Here is a 25,897-nt window from a genome sequence, read left to right on the forward strand (position 1 = left end):
TAACATTTGATATTGTGCCTTACACATCAGGAAGACCTCTCAAAGCATTTCACACGATTGATTGGAGTGACTATGTATTTTGTAGGCAAACGTTTGATAAATAATAGGATTCTAGAACGAAGGCACAGCACGTTAAGCCAGAAATATGTATTGTGTTATTTCAATCCACTTCAAAGGGCAGTAATAATTATTCTCTGTGCATTTATTACTGTTTCTTGGAACTAATGAGTGCACTGCTCTGAAATATGTTTAATCCTAAAGCTGCAATTATTTTATGCTAAACAGGTGCCAAGAAATGAGAGGAAAGTGGCTCAGTATGCACAACACACATCTTGGTATTCAATTTGTGGTCAAAGAAGTAGGTAGTGATGAAAGCAATGCCATTATAACAACCTGGTGTGCATATATTCTTAACTTAAGTATATTTGTCTACATAGTAAATCTCTTTGACTTGTAATTAATAACTTACAATATCCTGAAGATTAATTGTTTGGAAACAAAAAGCCGATTTTCTCATAAATTTAGATAGACATCAAATGTTACCATCCAACACTTTATTTTCCTTGCTGAAGGTAGACGTCCACTAAATAGCTGAATAGAGGAAATTCTGGGGCTTGAGACAACAGCGGCTGGAAAGCATTACCTGGAAGCCAGCTGTGTGAACACACAAGTTCATGTGAAGTTCATATATGAACTTGATTGGTTTGTAGAGGTAAGAAATTGCTGCTTAAGCTCCTCATCTCCACCTGGTGGAACCATCGCATTGTCAAATACCTGGTTGATCCCCCCACCAAAAATTATAATACAGTCTTGAATTATAATTTTCAAGACCGACACCCCCCCTGCTTGGGTCCAAATCTTGACTGTCCGTCAAGGATTTGGACCCAAGCTTGGGATGTCCTCCCAATGTGAAGGGAGCTATACAAATGTAATTTTGTATTGTATTGTACTGTATTTTAACTTGTTTTTAATATCCTAATGTAAAGGCAAAATGTATGAATCAAATTTGATTCACAATAAGAAAACTGTTTGCTTTTTTCACTAGTTAATATGTCTTCTCCAGGTGACTTGGTGTCGTCTCCCAGAGAGGTTGGAATTAAGTGGAAGGTTAATAATAATAATAATCCTTGCATTTGATATAACGCTTTTCACATCTTCTAGACGTCTCAAAGCGCTTCACAGAATAGATTGTACATTTGTGGGACTATATATTTGTGGTTACAAGAGGAACCAAAAGCCTCTTTGTCCTACCGAGATGCTACCCGTGAGTAAGGACGCTATATAAATGCAAGTTGTTGTTGTTCAATGCATTTGGTGTCATCTTCACAAATACTTGGCTGAATTCACACTTGAGTTCAAAATAGGTGGGGCATAAATATAAGCATATAAGACAGCCAACAGCAATATAAGACAGCCAGCAACAGATCTAAAGGGAGTTTAGGAGGAACATTTTATGCAGAGGGTTGTGAGAATGTTGAACTCCCTATCAGAAACTATGGTTAAAGCAAAAAGCACCTGCGTATTTAAGAAAAAGCTGGGTGCATACATGAGAGAGAAGGGAACAGAGGTATAAGTGAAGGGACTAGGAAGGGTTAAAGCTTATAATAATAATCCTTGCATTTGATATAGTGTCAAAAGGTGACAAAGCACTTCACAGGCATTACCTAGCAAGTATAGTGCATGTGTACGTGTAAGCAGATGTTGCAGCCAATTTGTGCACAACAAGGATCTACAACAATTTGGTTCCAACATGTTTAAAGATGTCTGGTGTCCCGGCCTCAACCACTATTCCTTTAACCCATACCAGCCGTCATTTATCTATTTCCTGATATGCATCCTTGCAACATTCTGAATCTGTCCTACTGTCTTGGTGTATCTAAGAGTACCATTCTAGGTTTACTTTATCTAACCCTCTTAGCATTTTATATACCTCTATAAGATATGTTCTGAAAGTTTTTTTTAAGGTTTATTTAATTGTTCCTCATGGCTCATCTCGCTAACATGAATCTTTACTGGGAGAAAGAGTATATGAACACTTACCTAAGGTATTAACAATGCCCCACTACAACACTGGAAACAGTAGACCTCTGAAGTTCTTAAGCTAGCAATGGAATTACAGTTTACCCCCAAATTATAATATTTCCTTTGCTAAAAGCTAGGAAAATAAATATGAAATGAAGTCCAACACTACTTGTAAGTATAATATCTTTTACTGTAGCCTTTGGAGGTCTGGACTTGTATTGTGTTTTTATTTCTCCTCTTTCTAATGCACAATAATAATCCTTGCATTTGATATCGCGCTTTTCACGTCTTCTCGACGTCTCAAAGCGCTTCACAGAATAGGATGTAAAGTGAATAGACTGTATATTTGTGGGCGAAGTATGAGTTCATCCACTCACCTACCACTTTCCCACCGAGCGAGGAACATCAGGGCACAATGTTTTCAGGAAACTGTTAGCAATCAGTTCAAAAATAGTCTTGAAAACGGTCTGAATGCAGATCAATTGGCTTTTTTCTTTGTAGTGACACAAGCACAGCGGTTCTTTTGTGGTAGAGAAATCTAATGCAAACGAGATGGGCGGAAACAAGTTTAAACATAACAAAAGATAAATGTTCAGCATCTTGAGAGTGTCTGTCATCATGCAGCCTTCTCCTGGAAGCTTCCAAATTAATTGAATTTGAAAAACAGGTAACATAAAAAAGAGTTATCTTAAAAAGAGTCAGCTACTGGGGTATGGGGAGGTAAGTGGGACTGAAAGGATTGCTCTTGAGAGAGCCAGCACAGACACCCTAGACCAAATGGGCTTCTGTCCTGTAAATTTCTATGATTCAATGGTTATATGAGATTCACACTTATAACCAACATAAGTTAGCCATTCCATTAATTTTATTAAGGCTATGTGTCTTGCTAATTCCATCAAAAATAATAATCCTTTCTTCATAGTATATACTGTATACTGCATCATTGCATCAGCCCAGACTGTGAGTTCAAAATCCTGACGTGCAGAATGATCTCACAACCCTCTGACCAGAGGCGAAAGTACTACCAACTGAGCCTGACTGATTTGCATAATGTATTTGGTCAATACATCATGAAATTTCACAAATCTCAACTCTATATTTCAGTTTAAAATATTCAGTTCTTTAATATTCTTTAATCTCTTCAATGATATTGTTATCTCTTCAATGGTAGTGTTGCAGAGAGGAATAATTATAAGGTTATCATTTTCTTTTGTTCCAATTAATACCACATTGAGTGTTGCAACCTGACAATTGGATTCATCATAATTTGCCCTTGCCTTCAGGTAACACCTTCCAACAACAGTCAGCCCAAGTCTCAAAGTTTCCTCATCAGCTATCTGACTGGCCTTCAGCGTGGTTGGAGGACCTTTACGGGACAGTTTGCGACATGCCAGACACCTTGATTTTCTCGAGGTTCCAAGGCCAATGCCATATACCAGGCTTACTCAGCACCAGCTGTTTAATCCAGGTCCTTATGTGAGGAGCTTTGGCAAATACGCATGTAGCTGTGAAGCCAACCAATTGAAGAGTGAAGAAAGGTTAAAATATTCGTGAGAAACCAGGTATAAAATTTAGCAATTTAAAAACTTGTTATTTCACATTTATCTTTACAGAAGGAGAGGACGGGAAGTTTGCCAAGTGAGAAATTAGATTTCCAGGAACAGCAGAGGAGGAACTAGAGAGTTTTCAAATAAAAAGCGATTACAGTTATAAAAAGGGCTGAAACTCTTAAAATAGACACAGTACTTGCTTGTGACAACCCTCTATCTTAAAGGAGTTGGAAAGTGAAATTATGTCTTATTTATAACTTGCTTAGCTTTGACATAATATAGCACTGAATTGACATGATAATTCCTATTTGTCATTCACAATATTCAAACTGCAAAGACTGTTCTTTCAGATAGCTTCACTCTTCCCAACACTTCCTGGACAGTGTGAAGCATTTGGGTTGGGGTGGGGGCGGAGGAGAAGAGAAAAACATTTCTTTGCTTCATGAACAACCTATACAAAGACATACTTACAAGACAACACAAGCTGTGCTGCTTCAAGCTTGGACTTTCAGTGTGCAGTTTTTTACACAAAAGTTGTTGCAATATGGATCGCCCTGCTAAGCTGGGGTTTCAGTTGCGCTTTCAGCCACTACGCCCTGAGGCTCTGGAATTCCCTTCCTCACTCCCTTCGCCTCGCCCCCTCTCTTCCTATTTCCAGGTCTTGGCTGAAGACCTTTCTTTTCGACAGCGCCTTTGGTCACCTTCCTCCCCCTCCCCCTGGCTCGGCCCCGGGATCCGTTACTGTGAAGCACTCTGAGATGATGTCCGGCGTAGAGGGCGCTATATAAATCCAAGTTGTTGTTGTTGTTGTTGTTTCAGGAATACCAGGGAGTGCAATTGAAAGAACAACTTGCTCTGAGAGCTGGTGCAGACAACATGGGCTGAATGGCCTCCTTCTCGGTTGTAAATTTCTATAAATTCCACGATTCTACCTAGATTAGGATTTTGAGCAAGTGGTCTGAATACCAAGATCTCCTACAAAAACAGAAGTCGCTGGGAACACTCAGCAGGTCAGGCAGCATCTATAGAGAAAGGAAAGTGAGTCAATGTTTCAGGTCCAGGACCCTACATCAGAACTGGGGAATGCTGGGAGGGAGAGGCTTTTAAGGACTATCAGAGAGGGGGGAGGCAGGGCAAGGAAGACAAAGGAAAAAATGGGGTACAGGGGATGATGAGTTAAAGAGGTGTTAGTGATGCAAAACAAAGTGGGGATTGCAACAAAACAGGGGAAAAGAAGTGTTAATAATCCAAAACAAAGGGGGGTAAATTGGGAAATTGCAACAAAACAGGCAGACCAGAGAGAGAAAGACCTAGATGATGTGGTAAGTCACAGAAGAGTGGGAGGGGGAAGGTGAACTGCTATGGTCTGAAAATACTGTAAAATCAATACCGAGACCAAGATTTCCTTATTTGCCCACAATTGACAGAATTTTAGGTTTATAATTCTGAAGGCTTTTAGGTTTTTAGTCCCTGCTCTCTCCTTAATGCCCATTATCTCTTACTGGACCAGAGCACTTGTGTCTGAAACAACAAATATATTCAGCCCCTCGGATTCAACAACATTAACTACTTTCACACCTTTATATGGCACCGGTTATGTAGGATGAACATCTCAAAATGCTGCACAAAAGATAGTTGGAATGAAGGGAAGTTTGAAGGTGGTGATCAAAGAGGTGATCAAATCAATAATGATAATAATCTTTCCATTTGTTATGGCACCTTTAAAATCAGCAGGACTTAACATCAAATCACTTAACAAGATTAACTGCAAAGTGACTGTGTACTTTGTATTCACATGCAAAGTGAATGTGGCAGCTGAATTGCACACAGAAATGTCCCACAAACAGCCATGAAGTGAACAAACAATTTTATCTGGCGGATTGTTGGCCAGGACACAAAGAGAAGATCCCTTCGCTTTTTGAGTAACACCATGGGATATTCATGTTTAACTGACAGGACCTTAGTTTAACATGTTAGTGTTAAAACAATATAGTGTTAGACCAACACTGAATTGGAGAGTCAGCCACAACAAAAGTGCTACCATTTGAGTCACCAGGTTGACAGGTTTAAGAGGGTTTTGCCAGCAAGGAGAGTAGGTGATTTGGGGAGAGTTTCAGATAACCGGGACTTCATACCAGAAGGCTCAGCTTCCAAAGATATAATGGAGGGATGTTTCTTATTTGATCCTCATGCCCACTTGAAAATTCCTAAAGTAAATTATTACAAACAAAGAGCAATCTTTGAGATTTGTCTTTTTCTTCCCCTTTCTTTTGATTTTATAATTCAATAATTTAGGAAATCAAAATGTTGTATATTAGATTTACAATGATCATACTGAAACTAAAAATAGATTTACAATTTACCACAATGTGTAAAGTTAAATTGCTCAGGGCTCAAAGACCTTGTTTTATAAGGTTGTGTGAATTATATTTTATATATATTTTATATATTTTATAAAAGTGTTTTTTTAAAAGGAAATTTGCACAATTGAACCTTAATGCCCTCAGAGTCTTGAGACATGCCTTGATGGAGGCAAGGGAGGGAGCAAGGGGAAGTCTGTGGAATGGAATTCCAAAGGGTGGGGCAGAGCGTCTGAAGGGCCGACCACCGATGGTGGGGTGGGCAGGGTGGGGTCGTGGAGCAGACGGGAGGGAGCCTGCTGAGCTGCATTTCGCACACAAGATCTACAGTCAATTCGCTTTACAGTGTGTTCTGTGAAGCGTTTTGGGACGTCCTCCTGACGTGAAAAGCACTATATCAAATGCAAGGATTATTATTATTATGTGAAGCGCTTTGAGATGTCATATAGATATGATAAGGCTCTATATCAAACGCAAGGATTATTATATTAGACACAACAACTCTTTCATCCTCCGATTGTCTCTAATTTAATTAACTTGTTCTACTTCTATTTTTAAAAGGTCAGAAAATTATTTTATTTCCATACTCCTCTGCTTGTCCCCTCCGCTCAGCTATCACAGGCCTGCTGTTCATCCCCTATCAATGACTGAGGCTTCAGTCGCCATGGCCCTCAATTCTGGAACTCACTGTCTCTATCTCTCCATCTCGCCTCCTCTCTATCTCTATTTCGTTCTCACCTTAAAAACTGCCTTTGACCATGCCTATGATCAACTCTCCCTTCCAATTCTTCCTTGCTCATGGTCCTCCCATACCCCTTGATTCCCTTCTCCCTTGTGTTTACAAACAATTTTTTAATATATAAAATTAGATACACTGCTTTTAAAGGACATCAGTTTGCCCAAAAATATCTCCAACCTAGTTCTGTCTGAATATCACCTGACAGCACAATCCGCTGATCTAAAGAGATTGAGGTGGACAATGGAACTGATTTAATCATCTGTCGCTCCTCAATGTGGGAAATGCACATTAGTGGGTGAGAGGGTCATTGTTTCTCTAAGGAAACGAGCACAGCTGAAATACATTTTAGATTCTGCTGAGGTCATACCAACCATGTTAATGGAGAAGTGATTAAACACAGGAAAAAATATTCAAAGCGTGTGACAAACTCATAGAATACACCAGAACCAGCCTGCAGAAAAAAAAAGTTATTAATATCTGCAACAGATAATGTCTCATTACGTATAGGTCTCAGCCTTTGATAATAGGTTGGGAGACCTTTTGTCTTTGAGACAGAAAGTTGTGGATTCAAGTCCGATGTCAGGACTTTGAGCTCATTGGCTTGGCTATCACTTCAGAGCAGGGCTGGGGGCTGCTGCAATGCTGGAGACATTGTCCTTTGCATCAGATCTTGTCTGCCTGTTCAGTGGTTGTAGATGTCATGTTATAGTGTCTGGCCAACTATTGCTCTGCTAAAAAATTGGTTATTACCTAAACACTGCACTTTACAAAAGCTCTGAGATATTATAGGCACTGTATCAAATGCAAAGTATTATTTAAAATATAATCAATTTATTTGTTATTATTTATATTATGTTTCTTTGATTCAAAGAGCTGAGTTCCAGGCAGAGGCACAAGGGATAGTATTGATAAGTATTGATTGAATTTATTCATTGCTGTTGGTTATCTCAAATCATGTATATAGTAGAACGAGACTTGATATGTGAAATTGTCTTTTTGCATTCCAGCTCTATTTCTCAATAGGATGTCATGTCTTAATAATAATAATAATCATCCTTGCAATTTATATAGTGTTTTTCCCATCAGAAAGATGTCTCAAAGCACTTTACAGGATTTAATGTACTATAGTGACTGTGTATTTTGAAGACAAACGTGCAGCCAATTTGTGCACAGCAATGGCATACAAACTTCTTCGGAGTCAATGATAAATTTTACTCGGGGATTGTTGGCCAGGACATCAAGAGAAACTCCCTTCGATTTTGAATAATGCCATTGGATCTCTGAAGTACAACAGTTCCAACAATGCAGCTCAACCCTGTATACACTAGAAACACTTGTGTGTTTTGTAGGTGAATGTGGCAGCAGCCAGGATGCGCACAGCAAGGACCTACAAACAACCATGAAGGGATGTCCAATTTTATTTTGGGGGATTGTTGGCCAGGACACTGGGACAAACTCCTTTCTCTTTTCAAATAGTGCCATGGGATTTTTATCCTCCACCTGAACAGTCAGACAAGAATCTGGTTTAATATCTCATCCAAAGGATGGTATCTCCAACAATGTAGCACACTCCCTACAGTGCATTGGAGTATCTGCCTAGATGTGTGGCCAATATGTGTTGGGCCTAATCATTTGGACAGGTCTAGCTAAGTCCGTGTTCCACGGTAGTGTGTTTTTGTTTTTTCTTGATTGACTATTTCTCGATTGATGGCATAAATCAAGAAATATTCAATCAATGTTATTTTGTTGGCAAGTATAAAAGTAGGCCACTACTGGCCTAGACTATATAAGTTCCAAGTCCTGATGTGGAGTTTGTTACCACAACCTTCTGATTCAGAGGCAAGAATGCTACCAATTGAATCAAGCTGACAATTTTACATTAGGATGTAGGTGAAACTGTAGTCAATGTGAAAGCAAGGTGTGGGGCAACGTTTTCTAGAAACTTACTTAAATGTTAATCGTTCTGGAAAGGTGTGTGATTACCATGGAACTACAATTGTAAATCGGCCAGTGCAGATGGCATCACAAATCTAGACCACATTGCTCATATAGTTACTTCTGTTAAGTCAACACTTTCATTTCTTCCCCCATGTATCCCCAATATGAAAGAGAATGATTGTCAAAAGCCATTGGCAGTGAGTTTTTTTTAGTAAGTTATTACTGTGATAAAAATCGTTGCATTTTTACAGTGGTAGTTTATTCGCTGGTTGAGCACGACTATAGAAGATTCCACTATGAGACACTGCTGTACCATGTTTAACAAGTTCAGTCCAGAGATTTACCATCTGGAGAAAGTATGTTACGATTCATGTGCCCTGGGATAAAACTAAAACTGTCAGCTGCTCATTTTTGCTTGTGACCTTTAACAGCTTAAAGTCAGATACTGTCTTCACGAATTTAATTCGACTCTGAGCTGGGTATCAAGTCCCATGAAGTATTCATGTTTTTTGTGTGTTGTTTCAAATTTCATGAAGGAGCAACACAATACACTTTACAATACAATTTCCTTTCCTGTCAGGAGAATGTCTCAACACTACTGGCTGGGCACCTGAGCTGGGAGTGGAGTCTGGAGGGTGTGTGGAAGGGAAAGATGACTGAATGCGCATCATGTGGGGATGTGAAACGTGCTATACCAAATGCAAGGTTTATTTATTCTTCTTATTGTGTTTTTCATATGGTTTATAAGCAGGTTCCGTTATCATAAACCAGGAGAGCGATGCCAAGCAATTTAACATCAGCAGCATCAGACGTGCTCCAGTCTAAATGGCATCTATATACCATTGCACAGGTGAAATCAGTGGGAGAGATTTTGTTCTCTTCGTGTTCATTTCTTTTATTGCCTAAGGCAGGTATCATGCTGGACAGTGACAGGCAGGAGGTACCTCAAATTCAAGCATTTTATTTGAAGTGAATTATTAATGCAGCGTGTGATCTGTTATTACAGGTACATAGAGAAATTCTTAAAATAAATGGTTACTTCAGATTGTGTTTATTGCAATAAATGTTTCAGTGAAAGTGTGTTCTATAAGGTGCTAGCTTGGCTTACAAAATAAGCTTACAAAATGTGCTGAGCCTGCAAGCCTAAGCTCTAACAGGTAGGGTGGTCCTAGCTAGACAAGCAGCGGGAAAGCTTGCGGGACAGCAATATCAGTGGCAAGCCAAGCGGTTTTAACTGGTTAGACTCCAGCACTACCCCAACGCACACTCTAATACTTTCCCGAATTAGATAAGCAGGATGAGTCCATCCAGGGAGAGAGTGTGCATTCCATTCCAACCATCTATCTCTGGGATTTCCATGTGTAAGTGGGATGATGATGATGATCCTTGCACTTGACATAGCGCTTTTCACGTCTTCTAGACGTCTCAAAGCGCTTCACAGAATATGCTGTAAAGTGAATTGACCATATATTTGTGTGCGAAACACGGCAGCCAATTGCGCACAGCAGTGTCTCACAAACAGTCGTGGATTGAGAATGACCAATTTATTATCGTTTTGTTTTGGAAGGATTATTGTTAGGCGTGTGGAGTAAGGAAACTTGCCCAAGGTTTCGCCCTGCCTGGAATTGAACCCAGGTGTCTCACTTGCAAGGCAAGTGCTCTAACCACTGAGCTACAGTACTTAACAGTTAACTTAACCAGAAGATTCCAGCAGTAAAACATGAGGTTAGTCTCAGATGTAAGATGGACAACATTAGTAGAGAATGACCATTAAACATTAGTTTATTTAACAAAGTTTTTTTTAGTTGCTTTGAAAATATGTAAACATACACGAAGCAAATAAAATTGCAAATAGAAACTTTGTACAGCAGCCAAAAGCAAATTCAGTATTTTCAATGCAATGAGTGAAGTTGGGAAAATTGTTACCATCAAAATTAATTTAGGACAGGGTTGAATGTTACAATCCCTTGACCCTTCCACAGTCAACTGGCAGGATGTATGGAAAGCATGGTGATGGGTTTCCTCATGTGTCAGAGACACAACAGACCAAGAAAAATAAAAATGACAAAATAACACTCTCACCTCTGAGAGTGATGGATTCAAGTCCACATTAGCATTTTGAATTTGCAGCCTTGTCACTCCAATGCAGTGGTAGGGGAGCACAGTCTTGTTGAAAGTACTGTCCTTTGGATGCTTGACTGCCTGTGCTGAAGAATTTTAACGATTGCAAGGCACTGTTCAAAAAGAGATGGTGTCGTGGCCAAACATCCCCGATAAAATAAATGGTATTAACATTCTGGCTCTTTGTGGGATATTGTTTTATGCAAATTGACTGCATTGTTTATCTAAAAAGTCTTTACAGTAAATCCTGTGATGAGATGTTTTGCCAAAGTGATAACAATACAATGCAAATTTACATTTGTATAGCACCTTTTACATTGGTTAAATGCAAATAATATATAATGATACGTATTTTACAGTACAGATGGACAATCCTGCTTGGGGGGAGGTAAGTTGGGTCTCCTTGGGGCTGAACTGGCTCCAAAGTGACATGTTTGACAACAGAAAGTCAGCTCTCTGTGGCAGGCTCGGTCATCCATTTCCTGAGCCAGGCGGGTCTGCAGTACTCCAGGGCACTGCTGGTGACAGCACAGCCAGTCTGGCTCATCAGCAGGACTTGGAAGAGCAGACTAGTCACTGGGGGCAGGGAATCATCCTACTCAGCTCCAGTTAACTCTACAAGTCAAAGCCCTAATGGGTAGGGTGGTCCGAGCTGGACAAGCAACAGAAAAGCTTGCCAGGCAGTAATATCAATGTCAAGCTATGCTGTTTTATTTAGTTAGGTACCAGCAGTACTCCAAAGCACACTCTGGGGTAACCAAGCGGTTGCCAACCTGCACCAGATACTTTCCCGGAATCAGGTAAGCAGGATGCTCCCTCCAGAGAGATAATGCGCATTCCATTCCAATAAGCATCTCTGTATCGATAGGATATATGTAATTCTCAGTTTGGTTTGAATACTCTAAACAGAGTGATAAGATTCCACCACAAGTCAGACACCCAGCTGTCCAGAAAAAAAGTACAGAAATTGCAAAGCGTTTGGTCGTAAATTACGATGACCGATATAACTGAGTGTTTTTTTGCTGATTATAGAACCAGAATGTATTTCTATCACGTCCAGCCTTTGTTTTCATCTTCTAAGTTCACCAATGGATCGTGCTGGTTTCTCCGCAGTCCTACTTACAGAAGCACAATTTCTTTCTGGAGCTCATCTTTTTTTGTTTTATTTTCTGTCTGATCTCTTGCTCTGTTTATATGTTTAGATGCAGATGAGCTCAGATCAGAACCACTGACCTGTGCAACTGCACCACAAAGGCTGGATGCAGTCATGCTGTGCTGAGACATTAGTAGCTCGGTTGCCTGGAGACACATTGCGTCCCATATCAAAGAAGTTCTCCAGTCATTCTCATTTCTGTTTATGTGATGATTGTTGTGACTTCAATACTAATCCACTCTCCTCCAGCAATAGTTTCAACACCTTTTCAGTACCTTTATACCCTTTCTCACCTCTAGTCCCCAACCTCTCTCTTTCTATTGTATTGTTGTATTTTTCGATTCTATTGATACTATTGTCAACATTGCTCCTTTGATGAACTTTGTTCTCTTGATCCTTCCAAGTTTTAAATCACCATAGTATACGCTCTTCCTCCTCTCTACATCCTCACTCTGTTGAAATCACCCCATCAGCTAACTAATTCTTCCCAAAGACCCCAGAGACTTATAATCATTCATAGTAATAAACATATTAGACCAATTATTGCCAATTGTAAGATTATGCAGAATTGTGGAAATTTCTTCAATTCAGTCTTATTTTAAGCTATTTTTTGTCCGCAGTTCTTAACAAAAGAACTTTGCAAAACTGTCTTACAAATTAAAGTTCTTTTTAAGATTTTTGCAAAAGCCTACAGGATTTTAAGTTTTTAAGTACAAGACTATGAGAAATCTCAGTACTCAGGATTGTGTATTTCTTTTCCTCCTCCAATCTTTCTTACCTGCCACCAACTCCAAATATTTAAACGCTCAAACTTTGTATCATGTAACCTCACCGCTATTTTTGTTTTCTCTCCTTCTCTTGCTTGCATTTCTCCCTGGTTTATTCAGTCTTGGTATTGATCATTTCATCTTAGTTTCTCATAAATAATATAAAATTGGAATTTTATTCCACAATTGCCTCAGATCTCTTCAGAATCAAATGTGCTTTAGTGAGATGCCACATCAAATGTACTGACCATTTGCTCCCTGCCCCCACCACCCCCAGTTGTTAGCTTAATTTTTATGTCATTCGATCTAGCACAATTGCATTTGCTATTCAAGTACAGTCTCAGTCGCACTGATTCATTGTTTAATCAGTTACATTACATTTCAGTTCACATACGAACATCATATTTGAATACACGTAGGATCGAATTTAAACTCTACTGCCTGTATAATTATATATGCACATGTCTGCTGGCTTCTTAAAGTTACAGTCTGGCCTCAGTGAATAAAAGACCGTGTGAAGCATTAAACTGTTCAATCTGAGCCAACAGATCTCAGCTGATTATAGTGGTTGGGCTGCAATAATAGGCCTCAATATCTGCTGGAAAAACCAGCCCAGGTTTCTGGTCCTTCCTACCTTATAATCCTCATTAGACAGTGAAAACACAATGGGTAGTTGGAGCTGCATCAGCATGAAAGGAAACACCTGTGGTAGGCACCTCATGGGATCACTACCAGGGTTGATGGTGGTCCGTAAATCACTGTACATAAATCATTTAAAAGTGGTGACAGAAACCAAGCTTTGTAAGTTTGCTGCTGATGCCAAATTGGAGGGTGTTGCAAATAACAGAGAACAAGTTAACCAAATACATTACAGAGAACGCTGGGTAGATTTGGGAGTTTGGGCTGACAAGTGGTAGATGTCATTAATGAGGGCAAATGCAGAAGACATGCTGAGACATTTCAATGATGTAATAAATTGCTATATCAAATGCTAAGATTATTATGACTAGTACGTTATTATTAATACAATACACAATTACATTTGTAAAGCGCTTTTCTCATTGGGGGAGGTCCCAAGGCACTGAACAGTCAAGGATTAGGACCTGACAAGTGCTATTACTTGTGTTGAGACTGCTGAAACTTGTGTGACAGCAAGAGAGAAAATGAATAGGATCTTGGGGTGTCTAGCTAAAGGGATGATATGAAGCTCTGCCTAACCCCAGATTACTGACACTCCCACAGATGGTTGACTCGATTCCAATATCCTGTTAGGGGTTGGAGTTAGCTGGGCCCCAAGTAGCTCGGTGCTTCCCCCACCGTCCACAACTCTGCAGGATAGTTTATGGTGAAGATAATGGTAAATGTGGTGGATGTGGTTTTATCATGACTAAAGTGCATTAATGGGGATGTGTCGAATATTAATGCCATCCTTGAAACATGGTCCAGATAGTGGATAGTGATTTGCTGTCATTTCAAATCAGGCAGCCAAATAACAAATGCTTTTATGAAGTACGAAAGATTTAATGGCTAAAACACCAGATTAAACATAGAGCACAGGAAAAGACGTTTGTTCATGGTATTAGTACAACAACAACAACAACAAGATTACATTTGTAGGCATGGACAAAAGTTTAATTTGCCTGAGGGGTGAGTTAGTGGCGGAGTCGGGCGATGTTATGGAGGTGAGGGAAGGCAGAGCGGGTCATGGCTTGGATGTGGGGAAGAAAAGACAGTTGCGGATCGAACAAGACACCTGGGTTCCTGACTGGCTTGGTGAGTTGTAATGTGCAACCATGGAGGTTAATGCTACCAGAGCCTGAGGTGCTGAGGCTCTGGCACGAGCCAATCAGGAGGGTCTCAGTCTTGTTCACATTCAACTGTAGGAAATTTGCCCTCATCCAGGACTTGATGTCCGACAGACAGTCTGTCAAGACAGCAGTTGTCCTGGAGTTGAGGGTGGAGGCAGAAAGAGTTGGGTGTCATCCACATACATGTGGAAGTTGACCCCATGTCTGTGGATGATGTCACCAAGGGAGAGCATGTAGATATTAAAGCGCCTTGGGACGTTCTCCCGACGTGAAAGGCGCTCAATAAATGTAATCTTGTTGTTGTTGTTCTTGTAAAGAGGCGAGGGCCAAGGATAGAGCCCTGGGAGATGCCAGACGTGACAGTGCGGGGGCTGGAGGAGAAACTGTTAGAGGCAACAAAGTGGAGATGGTGAGAGAGATAGGATTCGATCCAGGCAAGGGCAGGTCTGTGAAGATTAAGTAAAGAGGAGAGGCGGTGTATGAGGATGTAGTGGTTGACAGTGTCAAAGGCGGCAGAGAGGTCGAGGAGGACAAGGAGGCAGAAGGAGCCATGAACGCAGATGTTCAGAATGTCATTAGTGACTTTGACCAGGGCTGGTTCCATGCTGTGGGCAGCGCGGAAGCCGGATTGGAGGGGTTCAAAGAGGGAATGGCAAGAGAGAAAGGAGCGGAGCTGGGACACCATGACACGTTCCAGGACCTTGGAGAGGAATGGAAGGTTAGAGATGGGGAGGTAGCTGAAGAGGAGGGATGGGTCCAGGGAAGGTTTTTTAGGATGGGGTGATGTCGGCTGTTTTTAGGGGTTGGGAACTGAACCCGGTGGACAAGGAGAGGTTGATAACGTCGGACAGTAGAGGGGCCACAAGGTAGAGCTGGGAGCAGAGGAGAGAGGTGGGGATAGGATTGAGGGAGCAGCTGGTGGGTTTGAGTTTGCGAACGATGCAGTGAGGGAGGAGGGAGAGATAGGGTCGAAGGAGTACAAGGGGAGATGGGTGGAGGGTAGGTAATGAGGGAGAGGTGGTATGGTAGTACAGTGTCGTTTGAAGTTTTCATTGGATGTTAAAATTTTGTACAGGGCCAGTACATAGTTTCTAAGAAACGAGAAGAGCAGTCAAGATGGTAGGAACGTAAGAGGAGCGAAGAGATCTGGGGATTCAGGTCCACAGATCTTTGACAAAGTCTTTCTAACTTCAGCTGATTGACTCTGTGATTCTTAACCTTACAATGAAGGCAAGTCAAAACATTTAGCAGTTAATAAGAGGAAAATGCTATCATGATCTGAATTTTGATTGTTTTGTGTAAGGCAAGAGAAACATGTCTTTAAGCACAAGGATAGGAATTGTTTCTGCTAATCAGGTATACACTGTCACACACTCACAGTGTAAATTCTGGGTACACTTGGACTGTTTGTTATGCCCTGTTAAGCAAGATTAAAATGCAAAGAATAAAAAAACACTGTCAGAAAATAATGTGGAGTCTGTGTCTTATCACATTGTAATAAATTCTGTTTCTGGACAGAGTTAAACTCAAGATGGCTCAGTTTGAATCCTACCAAATATTCAGTCAGTGTGATCAGTGTAGAAAAATAGATTAAAGCATTTTTGCGTGATGTGTATGAAAATCTTTTTACATGGTGCACAGAGCAATGAATCATATGCAAACATTACAACCTCATCTTTAATGCAAGAAACAAAAGAAAAACAAGTAAAAAAGACTATAAAAAGTTAAAGCAACCCGACATTTCAGTTGATAGATCACAGAACCATATAGATTCAGCAAAAAGATTTATTTTTTTGAAAAAGCTACAGATGTTAAATGCCTCTCATTAAAGTTTCTCACTGTGGTGTAGAGTCGTCTGTTTCACATTCATCCTTGCAGTAGATCTAACACAACACAAACTGATTACAGATTTCTTGCAGAAAGAGGTGTCTGAAAGGTGGCCCATTCACAGCCTGGTGGGAAATACATTACTTAAAATGATCACGCATTCTAGTGCTTGCAGATAAAAATGTAGCATTATCCAGACTAATTAAAAGAAATTTAAACCCAGCCCTACCCTCTTTGAGCTATTTTATGTGTAACAATAACAAAGCATCTTACATCTAAACGTTATGCCTTCATCAGAGATAAATCTGATTGTGGAGTGGAGGGAATCAAAGCCGTGGGATCAAACGACTTATAAAACATTTTGACAGATGAGAGTTGGGAGAACATATGGCAAATTACATATTCATCTCCTGATGCCAGAATGTACTGAATTCAAATCATCATTTTCCACAATCCTCACCTAGCATTAATATAAAACTGGTCTTTTGTTGTGCATGCTGACTTGCTCCCTTCTGTTACATGGTTGTATAATGATACAGAACTTCTGTGGAAATATTGCTCACATTCTTTGTCATAAATTCCTATGAAATTCATAGGAATTCATGTACCAGTGATGTTAATTCTCGGTGACGTCTCAATGCTGGATGGGAGTCAAGCCTTAGAATTCAGTAAAGCCTGGCTGGGAAGTTAATAGCCAGAAATAAAAGTCACACGAGAAGATCTTCAGCCTATTTGATCTCATCCTTCCAATTCCACCATGTTATCATTACAAGCATCAAGCTGTTAATTAAATAAATCCAGTGTCTTAGCCTCACTATATTTCCTGGTAACCAGTATAACCTGTTGATGACCCACTGTATAAACAAAATAGTGCTTTGTGTCTGTCCCAAAAGTGCCCTTTTGTCCTACTGCCTTAAAGTAGGTGTTAGCCTGGCTCAGTGGGTAGCACGCAAGGCTCTGAGTCAGAAGGTTGGGGTCCCACATCAGGATTTCAAACTCATATATTCTTGGCTGACCTTCTAGTTCAGTGTTGGGGGAGCTGTCATTTGCATGAGACATGAAACCAAGGCCCTGTCTTCCTATTCTGGTGGACGTTAAAGATCAACAACAACTTGCGTTTATATAGTACCCCTTATCAGGGTAGCGCCTCAGATCGCACAGCATTATTTGAAAAGGGAAGGGAATTTCTCCCGGTGTCCTTGCCAACAATGCCCCAAATAAAATTGGACATTCACTCCCTGGCTTTCTATGGGTCAACGTTATATACAAATTGTTTGACTCATTCACCCATAGCATAGCCTGTGAAACGCTTTGAGATATCCTCCTGATGTGAAAGGTACTACATCAAATGCAAGGATTTTTAAAATTATATCTGCAACCATTGTTCTGTGTTTACCTTCTAAACCTCATTCAGTATCTTATCAAGGCTGTCCTTGATTGGTTCAGATCGTACCTCTTACACCATGTTCCTCAGGGCTCTGTCCTTGGTCCCCTCCTCTTCAATATCTATATGCTCCCTCTTGGTGACATCAACCACAGACATGGGGTCAACTTCCACATGTATGCGGATGACACCCAACTCTATCTCTCTGCCTCCACCCTTGACTCCACTGCTGTCCTGACAGAATGTTTGCCAGACATCAAGTCCTGGATGAGAGCTAACTTTCTTCAGTTGAACGGATCACAATGGATGGTGATGCTGTCAGCACCTCCTCACCTCAGGCGCTGACAGCATCACCATCCATGGTTGCACACTCCACCTTGCTAGGCCAGTCCAGAACCTTGGGGTCTTGTTTGACCCTCAACTATCCTTTCTACCCCACAACTGTACCATGACCTGCTCTGCCTTCCCCCACCTCCGTAACGTCGCCCAGCTCCGACATGTCTCACACATCAAGCCACCGAAACACTCATACACGTTTGCATTACATCGAGGCTCGACTATGCAAACTCACTGCTTGTCGGCCTCCCCAACTCCTCCCTCCACAGGCTACAGATCATCCAGAACTCTGCAGCCCGTGTTCTCTCCCGCGATCCTATCACCCCCATCCTTACCCAACTCCACTGGCTTCCCATCACACAGAGGATACAATTCAAGATCCTGGTCCTCACCTTCAAAGTCCTCCACGGTCTTGCTCCCCCTACCTCTCCGACCTCCTAACCCCCCTACCACCTGTCCGCTCACTCCGCTCAGCGGGGTTTGGCCTGCCTCACGTCCCTGCCTTGCTTGCCCCATTATTGGCAGGCGGGCCTTCCATCACTCTACACCCACCCTCTGGAACTCCATCCCGCAGTCCCTCTGCCTCGCCCCCTCCCTCGTCACCTTCAAGACCCATCTCAAGACCCTCCTCTCCGACCGTGCTTTCGATCTCCCTGCTTCACCCCCTGCCCTTCCCCTCCCCTATACCCGACCCTCAGCTCGGGTCCGTAACTCTGTCTGTCCAGCACCTTGGAACATCCTCCTGATGTGAAAGGCACAATACAAATGTCATTTTGTTGTTGTTGTTATGTACCTGCAAAATTCCTCTGTGAGATGCCTATCAAAATTCAAATTTGTAGAGTCAAAGATTGTGTAATTGTTCCTCATAGCTGGTCCCTCTAACATGGAATTCAGCCTAATTTCTCTCCTCAGCACTGCCTTTTGTGCCCGGACAGCCCCTTTATATCACAGTGACCAGAACTGTACACAGTACCCAGGATGCCCTAAACAGAGCATGAGTTTGTCTTCTGGTCATGTGAAATGTATTGAAGCTAGTAAAACAGCTTAGCGCAGATGATGAGCAATAGAATTGTGTTAGAGGTAGAAAAGGTAGCTTTAAATAAAGCAGAGGACCCTATAATTGGTTACACATATAGGAATAATCTTTGCAAAAAAGGACAAAAAAGGAACCAATGTCGTTCGTTGCCTCTAAGGGCTAATTTGTATGTAAATTATGCTTTCAATATGAAAGATTGGCTTGTAACATCATACATTTATGGTGACATAGCTACTCATTATGTATATATTTAACTAAAAAGAAGATTCATAAAGTTGTAAAATAGAACTCCGATACCTCAGCTGTAAAGCAACTACTTAGACGAGGCCCGTTTACCTGTTCAGGTGGATATCAAAGATCGCATGGCACTGTTCGAAAAGACAAGGGAGTTCCTCCCTGTATCCTGGCCCAACAATTGCTCAAATAAAATTGGTCATTCATATCATGGCTGTTGGTGGGACATTGCTGTATCCCCACAAAACATAGTCACTGTGCTTTACAGCGTATCCTGTGAAGCACTTTGGGATGTCCTCCTGATGTGAAAGGCGCTATACCAAATGTAAGGATTATTATTATTTAAAGGCAAGCTGAGAAAGTTTTCATAAATCTCACTTGAGTAAAGCTTGCAGAATAGATCTAATTTTAGATCAAGCATATATTTGACCTGTTCTCTTCTTTGATTTAAAATCTGCAGAGTTCCAGCAGCTCAGGAAATACTGTGCTGCTAATCCTGTTTGATCAGCTTTGGTTGATAGCTGCACCTATCTTTAATGCCTTTCTATCATTCCTAAACAGATATTTACCCAGACCTTTTTGAATTAGTTAATCAACACTGTATTAACTGCTTTTGTTCAATCTATTCCACTGCTTTGAGGGCAAAATATGCCTTCTAATCTCGTGTAGTTTGGGGTTTGTTGACCTCCTCTCTAGATTGACACTATTCCCTGACTGATGGTCTGAGCAGGTGATCTGTCTTGAAACCTCTGTAGCCTGGAGTGACCTCGCCTCTGATGTGCTCTCCCTTCATTCAGCAAATCCAAAGTCAGGAACTCCGCTGTGAGGACGGAAAACAAGCTGCGGTCCCTCAGTGAGTGGCACAATATGTCAAAGATACCTGAGCCTCCAACTCTTGATGAACAATGTGTAACATTGCGGTTGAAATGCAAATCGTGGAGTCCTGTAGCTCAGTGATTAGAGCACTCGCCTCACAAGCAAGAGACCTGGGTTCGATTCCCGGCAGGGCGAAACCTTGGGCAAGTTTCCTTACTCCACACGCCTGATAATAATTCCTCAAGAAAAAAAACAATAATTGGTCACTTCAATCCTCGACTGTTTGTGGGACACTGCTGTGCGCAATTGGCTGCCGTGTTTCGCCCACAAATATACAGTCAATCCACTTTACAGTATATTCTGTGAAACGCTTTGAGACATCTCGAAGACATGAAAAGCGCTGTATCAACTGCAAGGATTATTATTATTATTATTATTAACATTCAGAAACAGGATGTCACTACGCTAACAGTGACTTCCAGTTTTGCAATTGTGGCCTGTATTTTAATGTCTTTGGGGCATTTATTATTAATAAAAATAATAATTCTTGCATGCACGGGAGAAGGGGAAAGTCGGCTAAAAGCACCACGAACAGACATTAAGTGAATAACCATTTTTTTTTGAGGACTGATGGCCAGGAAACCATGATACACTCTTCCAAATAGTGGCAGGGATCTTTAATGTCCATTGTGGCTAAGAAGAAAAACTTATTAGTCTCTCAAGAGGTCAGAGAGCAAAACTTCAGCCACAAAATTGCCTTCACCAGACTTTAAGATGTTGATTATTTTAAGCAAATTTGGTATTGAATTTCACAGCAGACTGCACAATTTGCAGGCAAACAAGACATGCAATTAAATCATAAGATTGTTTGAATAAAGAAGGCTCTTTGGCCCATTATAACAATAACATCCTTGCATTTCATATTGCTAAGGTTTCATGTTGTTGAAAGACCTCAAAGGAATACCTAGGATTTACTAGAATGTAGTAACTACATATTTTTGTAGGCTAAAATGGCAGCCTATTCGCACACAACAATGACCCACAAACAATGGTGAAGCGAATGACTGCTTTTATTTGGGGAATCGTTGGCCAGGACACTGGGAGAAACTCCCTTTTACCAAGTCACCCTCTGAGTCTCAAATACAAAGTAACAACAAGAAGTTTACATTTATACAGTGTTTTTCATGTAGAGAGGACGTCCCAAGGCACTTGACAGTCCTCATTGGCACTTGAATGAACAACAACAAATTGCATTTATAGAGCACCTTTCACGTTGGGCGGAACGAAGAGGAAGGAGCAACCTGTTCGAAGGCAAAAACACTCCAAAGGCCCATGTCAAATCTAAAAGTTTTATTTGGCCGTACTTGGCTTTCAATATTGTGTCCTTTAAACATGGGTATTTTGTGAATGGGATAGAAAATAACGAAGTGAATGAAGTTGACAATTTTAGTTTATTTTATAACAAAAAATAATCCTCTACAAATCCCTTTCTGAAGCAATCTTTACATTCCATCAAAATAGGAAGCATATAATACATACACAAAAAAAGCCATTTTGAGCCATATATTTGTTTTAGAAATACGCTGCTGTTAAAATACAAGAATTGCACTTTAGGAAATTCTTTGCTTACTGCACAAGAACAAAAACACAGTATCCCTGTGGAGTTGTTCAAAGGGCAATTAGCCCCGGTATTACTGAAAGTGAACTGATAGTACAGCACAGCATTTTACTATGCTACATGTAAGAAACTGAAATTATTCTTAACATTTTCCTAAAAAAATCACCTTTTGATTATTACTTATTTTATTACCTGAAAATAACATGATGGAGGAAATTGAAGAAACTGAAATGGTTAAAAGTGCTTTTGGGATAATGAATGTTACTTAATTAATTTATAAGACACAGATAGCTTTAAATTAAATGCCCCCCCCAGTAGCTTTCAGAAGCTGACAGCACTCCTGTAAGGTGTGGGTGTACCTTACAAGTCTCTCCTCGTAAAATCCATGCCCTCGGACAACTGGTTTATATTTACATAATTTAAATTTCAGCTAAAATCCTTAACCACTAATCCTAAAAGATTATGAAATTGCTGCATATGAGATCCTAAAAGATTCAGTAAAAATTCAATAGGATTTATTCTATAGGATGTATTCCAAAATCCTATTAGAATCCTCTAGGATTTTAAAATATGCTATTCCAAAGGATACTTCACCAAGGATACTGCAATATATTATCATTTACTACTTAGCTTTGCTTCTATTATTCTCCAGAGAGCACAGTGAGTCAAAGGTGCGATCGATACTGACAACGGCAAGTTGTGAGCAAGAAATAACTCAATAGTTCTTTACCAGAAATTCTGTGCGTATGTGCCACCTGTAAGGTGACGGACTTTAGTATTCAGATTAAAATTTAAAAGCAACCGTGTATGGATATAATCATACTGAACAACTTTGTTAATGAGGACAGAAAATGTTAGCCCAATTCATAAAAGGATTCACAATAAAATTAAACTTAATGAAAAAGCATAATGTGATAACAACAGAAACCCAAAGAGTTTGTTTCTTGGACAAACAATATTCAGAAACTCGCAATACCTTTCAACAGACGTGCAGTGAAGAAAAAGAGAAGCATTTAAATATCATTTACATTTCAGGGGATAAAACTGGACGTCAGAAATCCAATCATAAACAAAGCATTGCCTGAGAAACACATATGGGGGTGGGGGTGGTGGGGTGAGGGGGAGAAGGGGAAAAACAAGCATTGGTTCCTAATGCAATTCACTAATAGTTCCTCAGAGTCAGTGATATGGAATCTGTTCAGTAACTAGCAGTACGTCACAGGCCAATGCACCGGTGCTTGGAGTTGGGATGAGGTGAGTTGGCCATGATGGACTTCTGATCCTCAGCAGGATTCTCTGTTAGCCACTCTAAATGTCTATTAATGAGTCACATTGGGGACATTTGCTTCTCTAACCCCCGTGGCTTGATTAAAACGCCTCGCTTCCCATTTTATTTTGGGGTGGGGGGAATAAAACATTGGTAAATTGTGCAATTTTTATGGTGATCTTGTTAGGTTTTAGCTTCCAAAAGAAAAAAAAATCAACAGATTGCAGCAATAAGAGTATTTTGTTTTACATTTTTTGATGCCCTTCTCCAATCCTTCAGTAATTTCTCTTTAAACATTTGTGCCGCCCTTAAAACTGACACAAATTAAGAGACTCAAACTCATCAAACTGGTTGAGATGATATTCTGAACGTTAGAAAAAAGGCAAAAGATTATCCTGCATCAAAGCTGGCTGCATCATTACAAATTGAGTCTTATAATGGTCTGTCTACAATAAGCAAGGTGATACTATGGAATTTTGGCTGGCACAATGCTACTTAAGGAGACTATGTTCAAGCATAGCAGTTATTCTTTGCTTTTTGTAATTCTAGGAAATATTAGCTCCATTGAGAGCAACCATCTGTACTCAGACACAGTCCCGCTAAGAAATCTTAAGGTCCTTAAAGGCTCCATTTCTTCCTTTATCGGGGTGGTCTGGAACTGCAGATACAGTCACACCGTTCATGATGTGCCAACTGGATGTCCACCATGTTAATGTTCTTTTTTTTGTTCCTCCTACGTTGCTGCCCTGGTTGTCCTGGTTCAGGTACAAATCTCAGCACCTGAAATAAAACCAAGAGTTTCTTTACAACAGCAACAACAACAAAATTACATTTATAGAGCGCCTTTCACGTTGGGAGGACGTCCCAAAGCGCTGAACAGTCAGGTGTTGGGGCCCGAGCATGGGGGAGGGGTGGTGTAGGGGGGAGGGAAGGCAATCAAAGGCACGATCGAAGAGAAGGGCTTGAGACTGGCTTTGAAGGAGGCAAGAGGGAGGAAGCGAGGCAAAGGGACTGTGGGATGGAGTTCCAAAGTGTGGGTGCAGAGAGGGTGAAAGCCCGGCCACCGATGGTAGGGCGGGTCGGGCGGTAGACATGGAGCAGACTGGAGCCCGCTGAACAGAGGGAGCGGGAAGGTTGGTTGGACCTAGGACATAGAGTGTTTTCATCGCATCAAGTATCTGAATTTCAGATTTATACAATCCATTCATGATACATGATACAATGGGTCCGTTAAACTGGAGAGGGAGAGTGAAGAATGCAGCATGTGATGAAAAAAATATTATAGAGGAGTTTTTTGTCTGAAAGCATGTGTGCAACCGCATTAGTGGTTCATAAGGAACTGGAAGATGTTAGTAAATTAACTTAAGTGGCGTCCTGTAGTTTAGTGTTTAGAGCACTCGCCTCGCAAGTGAGAGGACCTGGATTCAATTCCCGGCAGGGCGAAATATTGAGCAAGTTTCCTTACTCCACACGCCTCTGTTTAACTAGGAGTAAGTAGAATCCTGGGTGTTAGACAATTGGCGGATTGCTTTTCTGGGGATAATAATCCCTCCGAAAAATAAATAAATAATAATAACAATTTTGTCAGCCAATCCACGACTGTTTGTGGGACATTGCGATGCGCTGTAGCGTTCTGCCCACAAAATATACAGTCACTACACTTTACCGTATATTCTGTGAAGCACTTTGAGTTTCTTGAAGATGTGGATAAGGTGCTGTATCAAATGCAAGGATTATTACTATTATTTTCAGACCATGTGCACTGTGACTCTTGTATCCTTTTGGGACATTCTCAAGCTACTGCTTGTGTTTTGGCACTGCCAGGAGGGAGTGAATGGCAACATAAATTGGTAAACACTGAAAACCACTGGCTTTCATGAATCACTAATGCACAGGTGGCAGATGGGATAACTGAAACCAACATGAATATGTTGGCTCCCAGATGAAGCACACAAATATTTACTGCAAATAAATCTTGATCAGAAACTTTGTAGCTTTTGCAGAGCTTTTTTTTCTGGAATTCAATATGCTTTGCTGGGGTTTACGTATTTGCTTTCTTATCAAATCTTTCAGTTCTGCCGCTGCTATATTACCTCCAAAATGTCTTTCCTCTGACGTTAGATATTGGATACAGGTTTAAATAGGAGTGTTAATGACTATTACAGCTTCAACATCGTGAAATGGTCACTAGTGATAGTGACTAATCATAGTGAAGTCATAGTGATCAGACCTCTTCCTTATTTATTGTTTTTAATAATTGGTCAAACTACAATTCTCACAGGACTACTGGACACTCAAGTGGATTTTGATAGTATTACTTTGGACAATCAATTAAACCGACCCATCTGAACAACTTTGTATTTTCCTCAAAGTTTTATTGGTTGGATGCACGACTAGAATATACCAATTGCTGATAACCACAATGACAGGCATTGGCAAACACATTCCCACACAAAACAACATATTGCTAGAATAAATGTCTCTTTTGAATGGTGTTGTAAAATCTTTTTCATAATTGGCTTGTACAGTTAGTGGCGGTATTTTGGGAAGAGAATCAAAGAACCATAGAATTATACAGCACAGAAGGAGGCCATTTGACTCATCATGTCTGTGCCGGCTCTTTGAAAAGAGCTGCCCAAATCAATCCCACTCGCCCACTCTCTCCCCATAGACCTGCAAACTTGTCCTCCCCAAGTAATTATCTACTTCTCTCTTAAATATTGTTATCGAATCGGCTTCCACCACCCTTTCAAGCAATGCATTCCAGATCCGAACAACTCGCTATGTGAAAAAAATTCTCCTCACCTCCCCTCTGTTTCTTTTGACAACCAATTTAAATGGTTGTCCTCGGGTTACCGACCCACCCGCCACTGGAAATAGTTTCTCATTCTTCACCCTATTAAATCCCCTCATAATTTTGA

At 40.6% G+C, this 25,897-nt stretch overlaps 1 protein-coding gene across 2 annotated transcripts in view; it reads right to left on the minus strand.

Annotated features, from left to right (window-relative positions):
- Positions 1-21,523: 21,523 nt before the first annotated feature.
- The window catches only part of pdgfd (platelet derived growth factor d), a 64,981-nt gene continuing 60,607 nt past the window's right edge, over positions 21,524-25,897 (minus strand). For both annotated transcript variants that reach the window (XM_042334564.1, XM_007904430.2), the window contains exon 7: positions 21,524-23,756. In XM_042334564.1, the coding sequence (XP_042190498.1) occupies positions 23,616-23,756 (141 nt within the window). In that variant the 3' untranslated portion in view covers positions 21,524-23,615. The remainder of the gene's footprint in view (positions 23,757-25,897) is intronic.

This window comes from Callorhinchus milii, unplaced genomic scaffold (genome assembly GCF_018977255.1).
Source record: "Callorhinchus milii isolate IMCB2004 unplaced genomic scaffold, IMCB_Cmil_1.0 Scaffold4, whole genome shotgun sequence".
NCBI classification, from domain to species: domain Eukaryota; kingdom Metazoa; phylum Chordata; class Chondrichthyes; order Chimaeriformes; family Callorhinchidae; genus Callorhinchus; species Callorhinchus milii.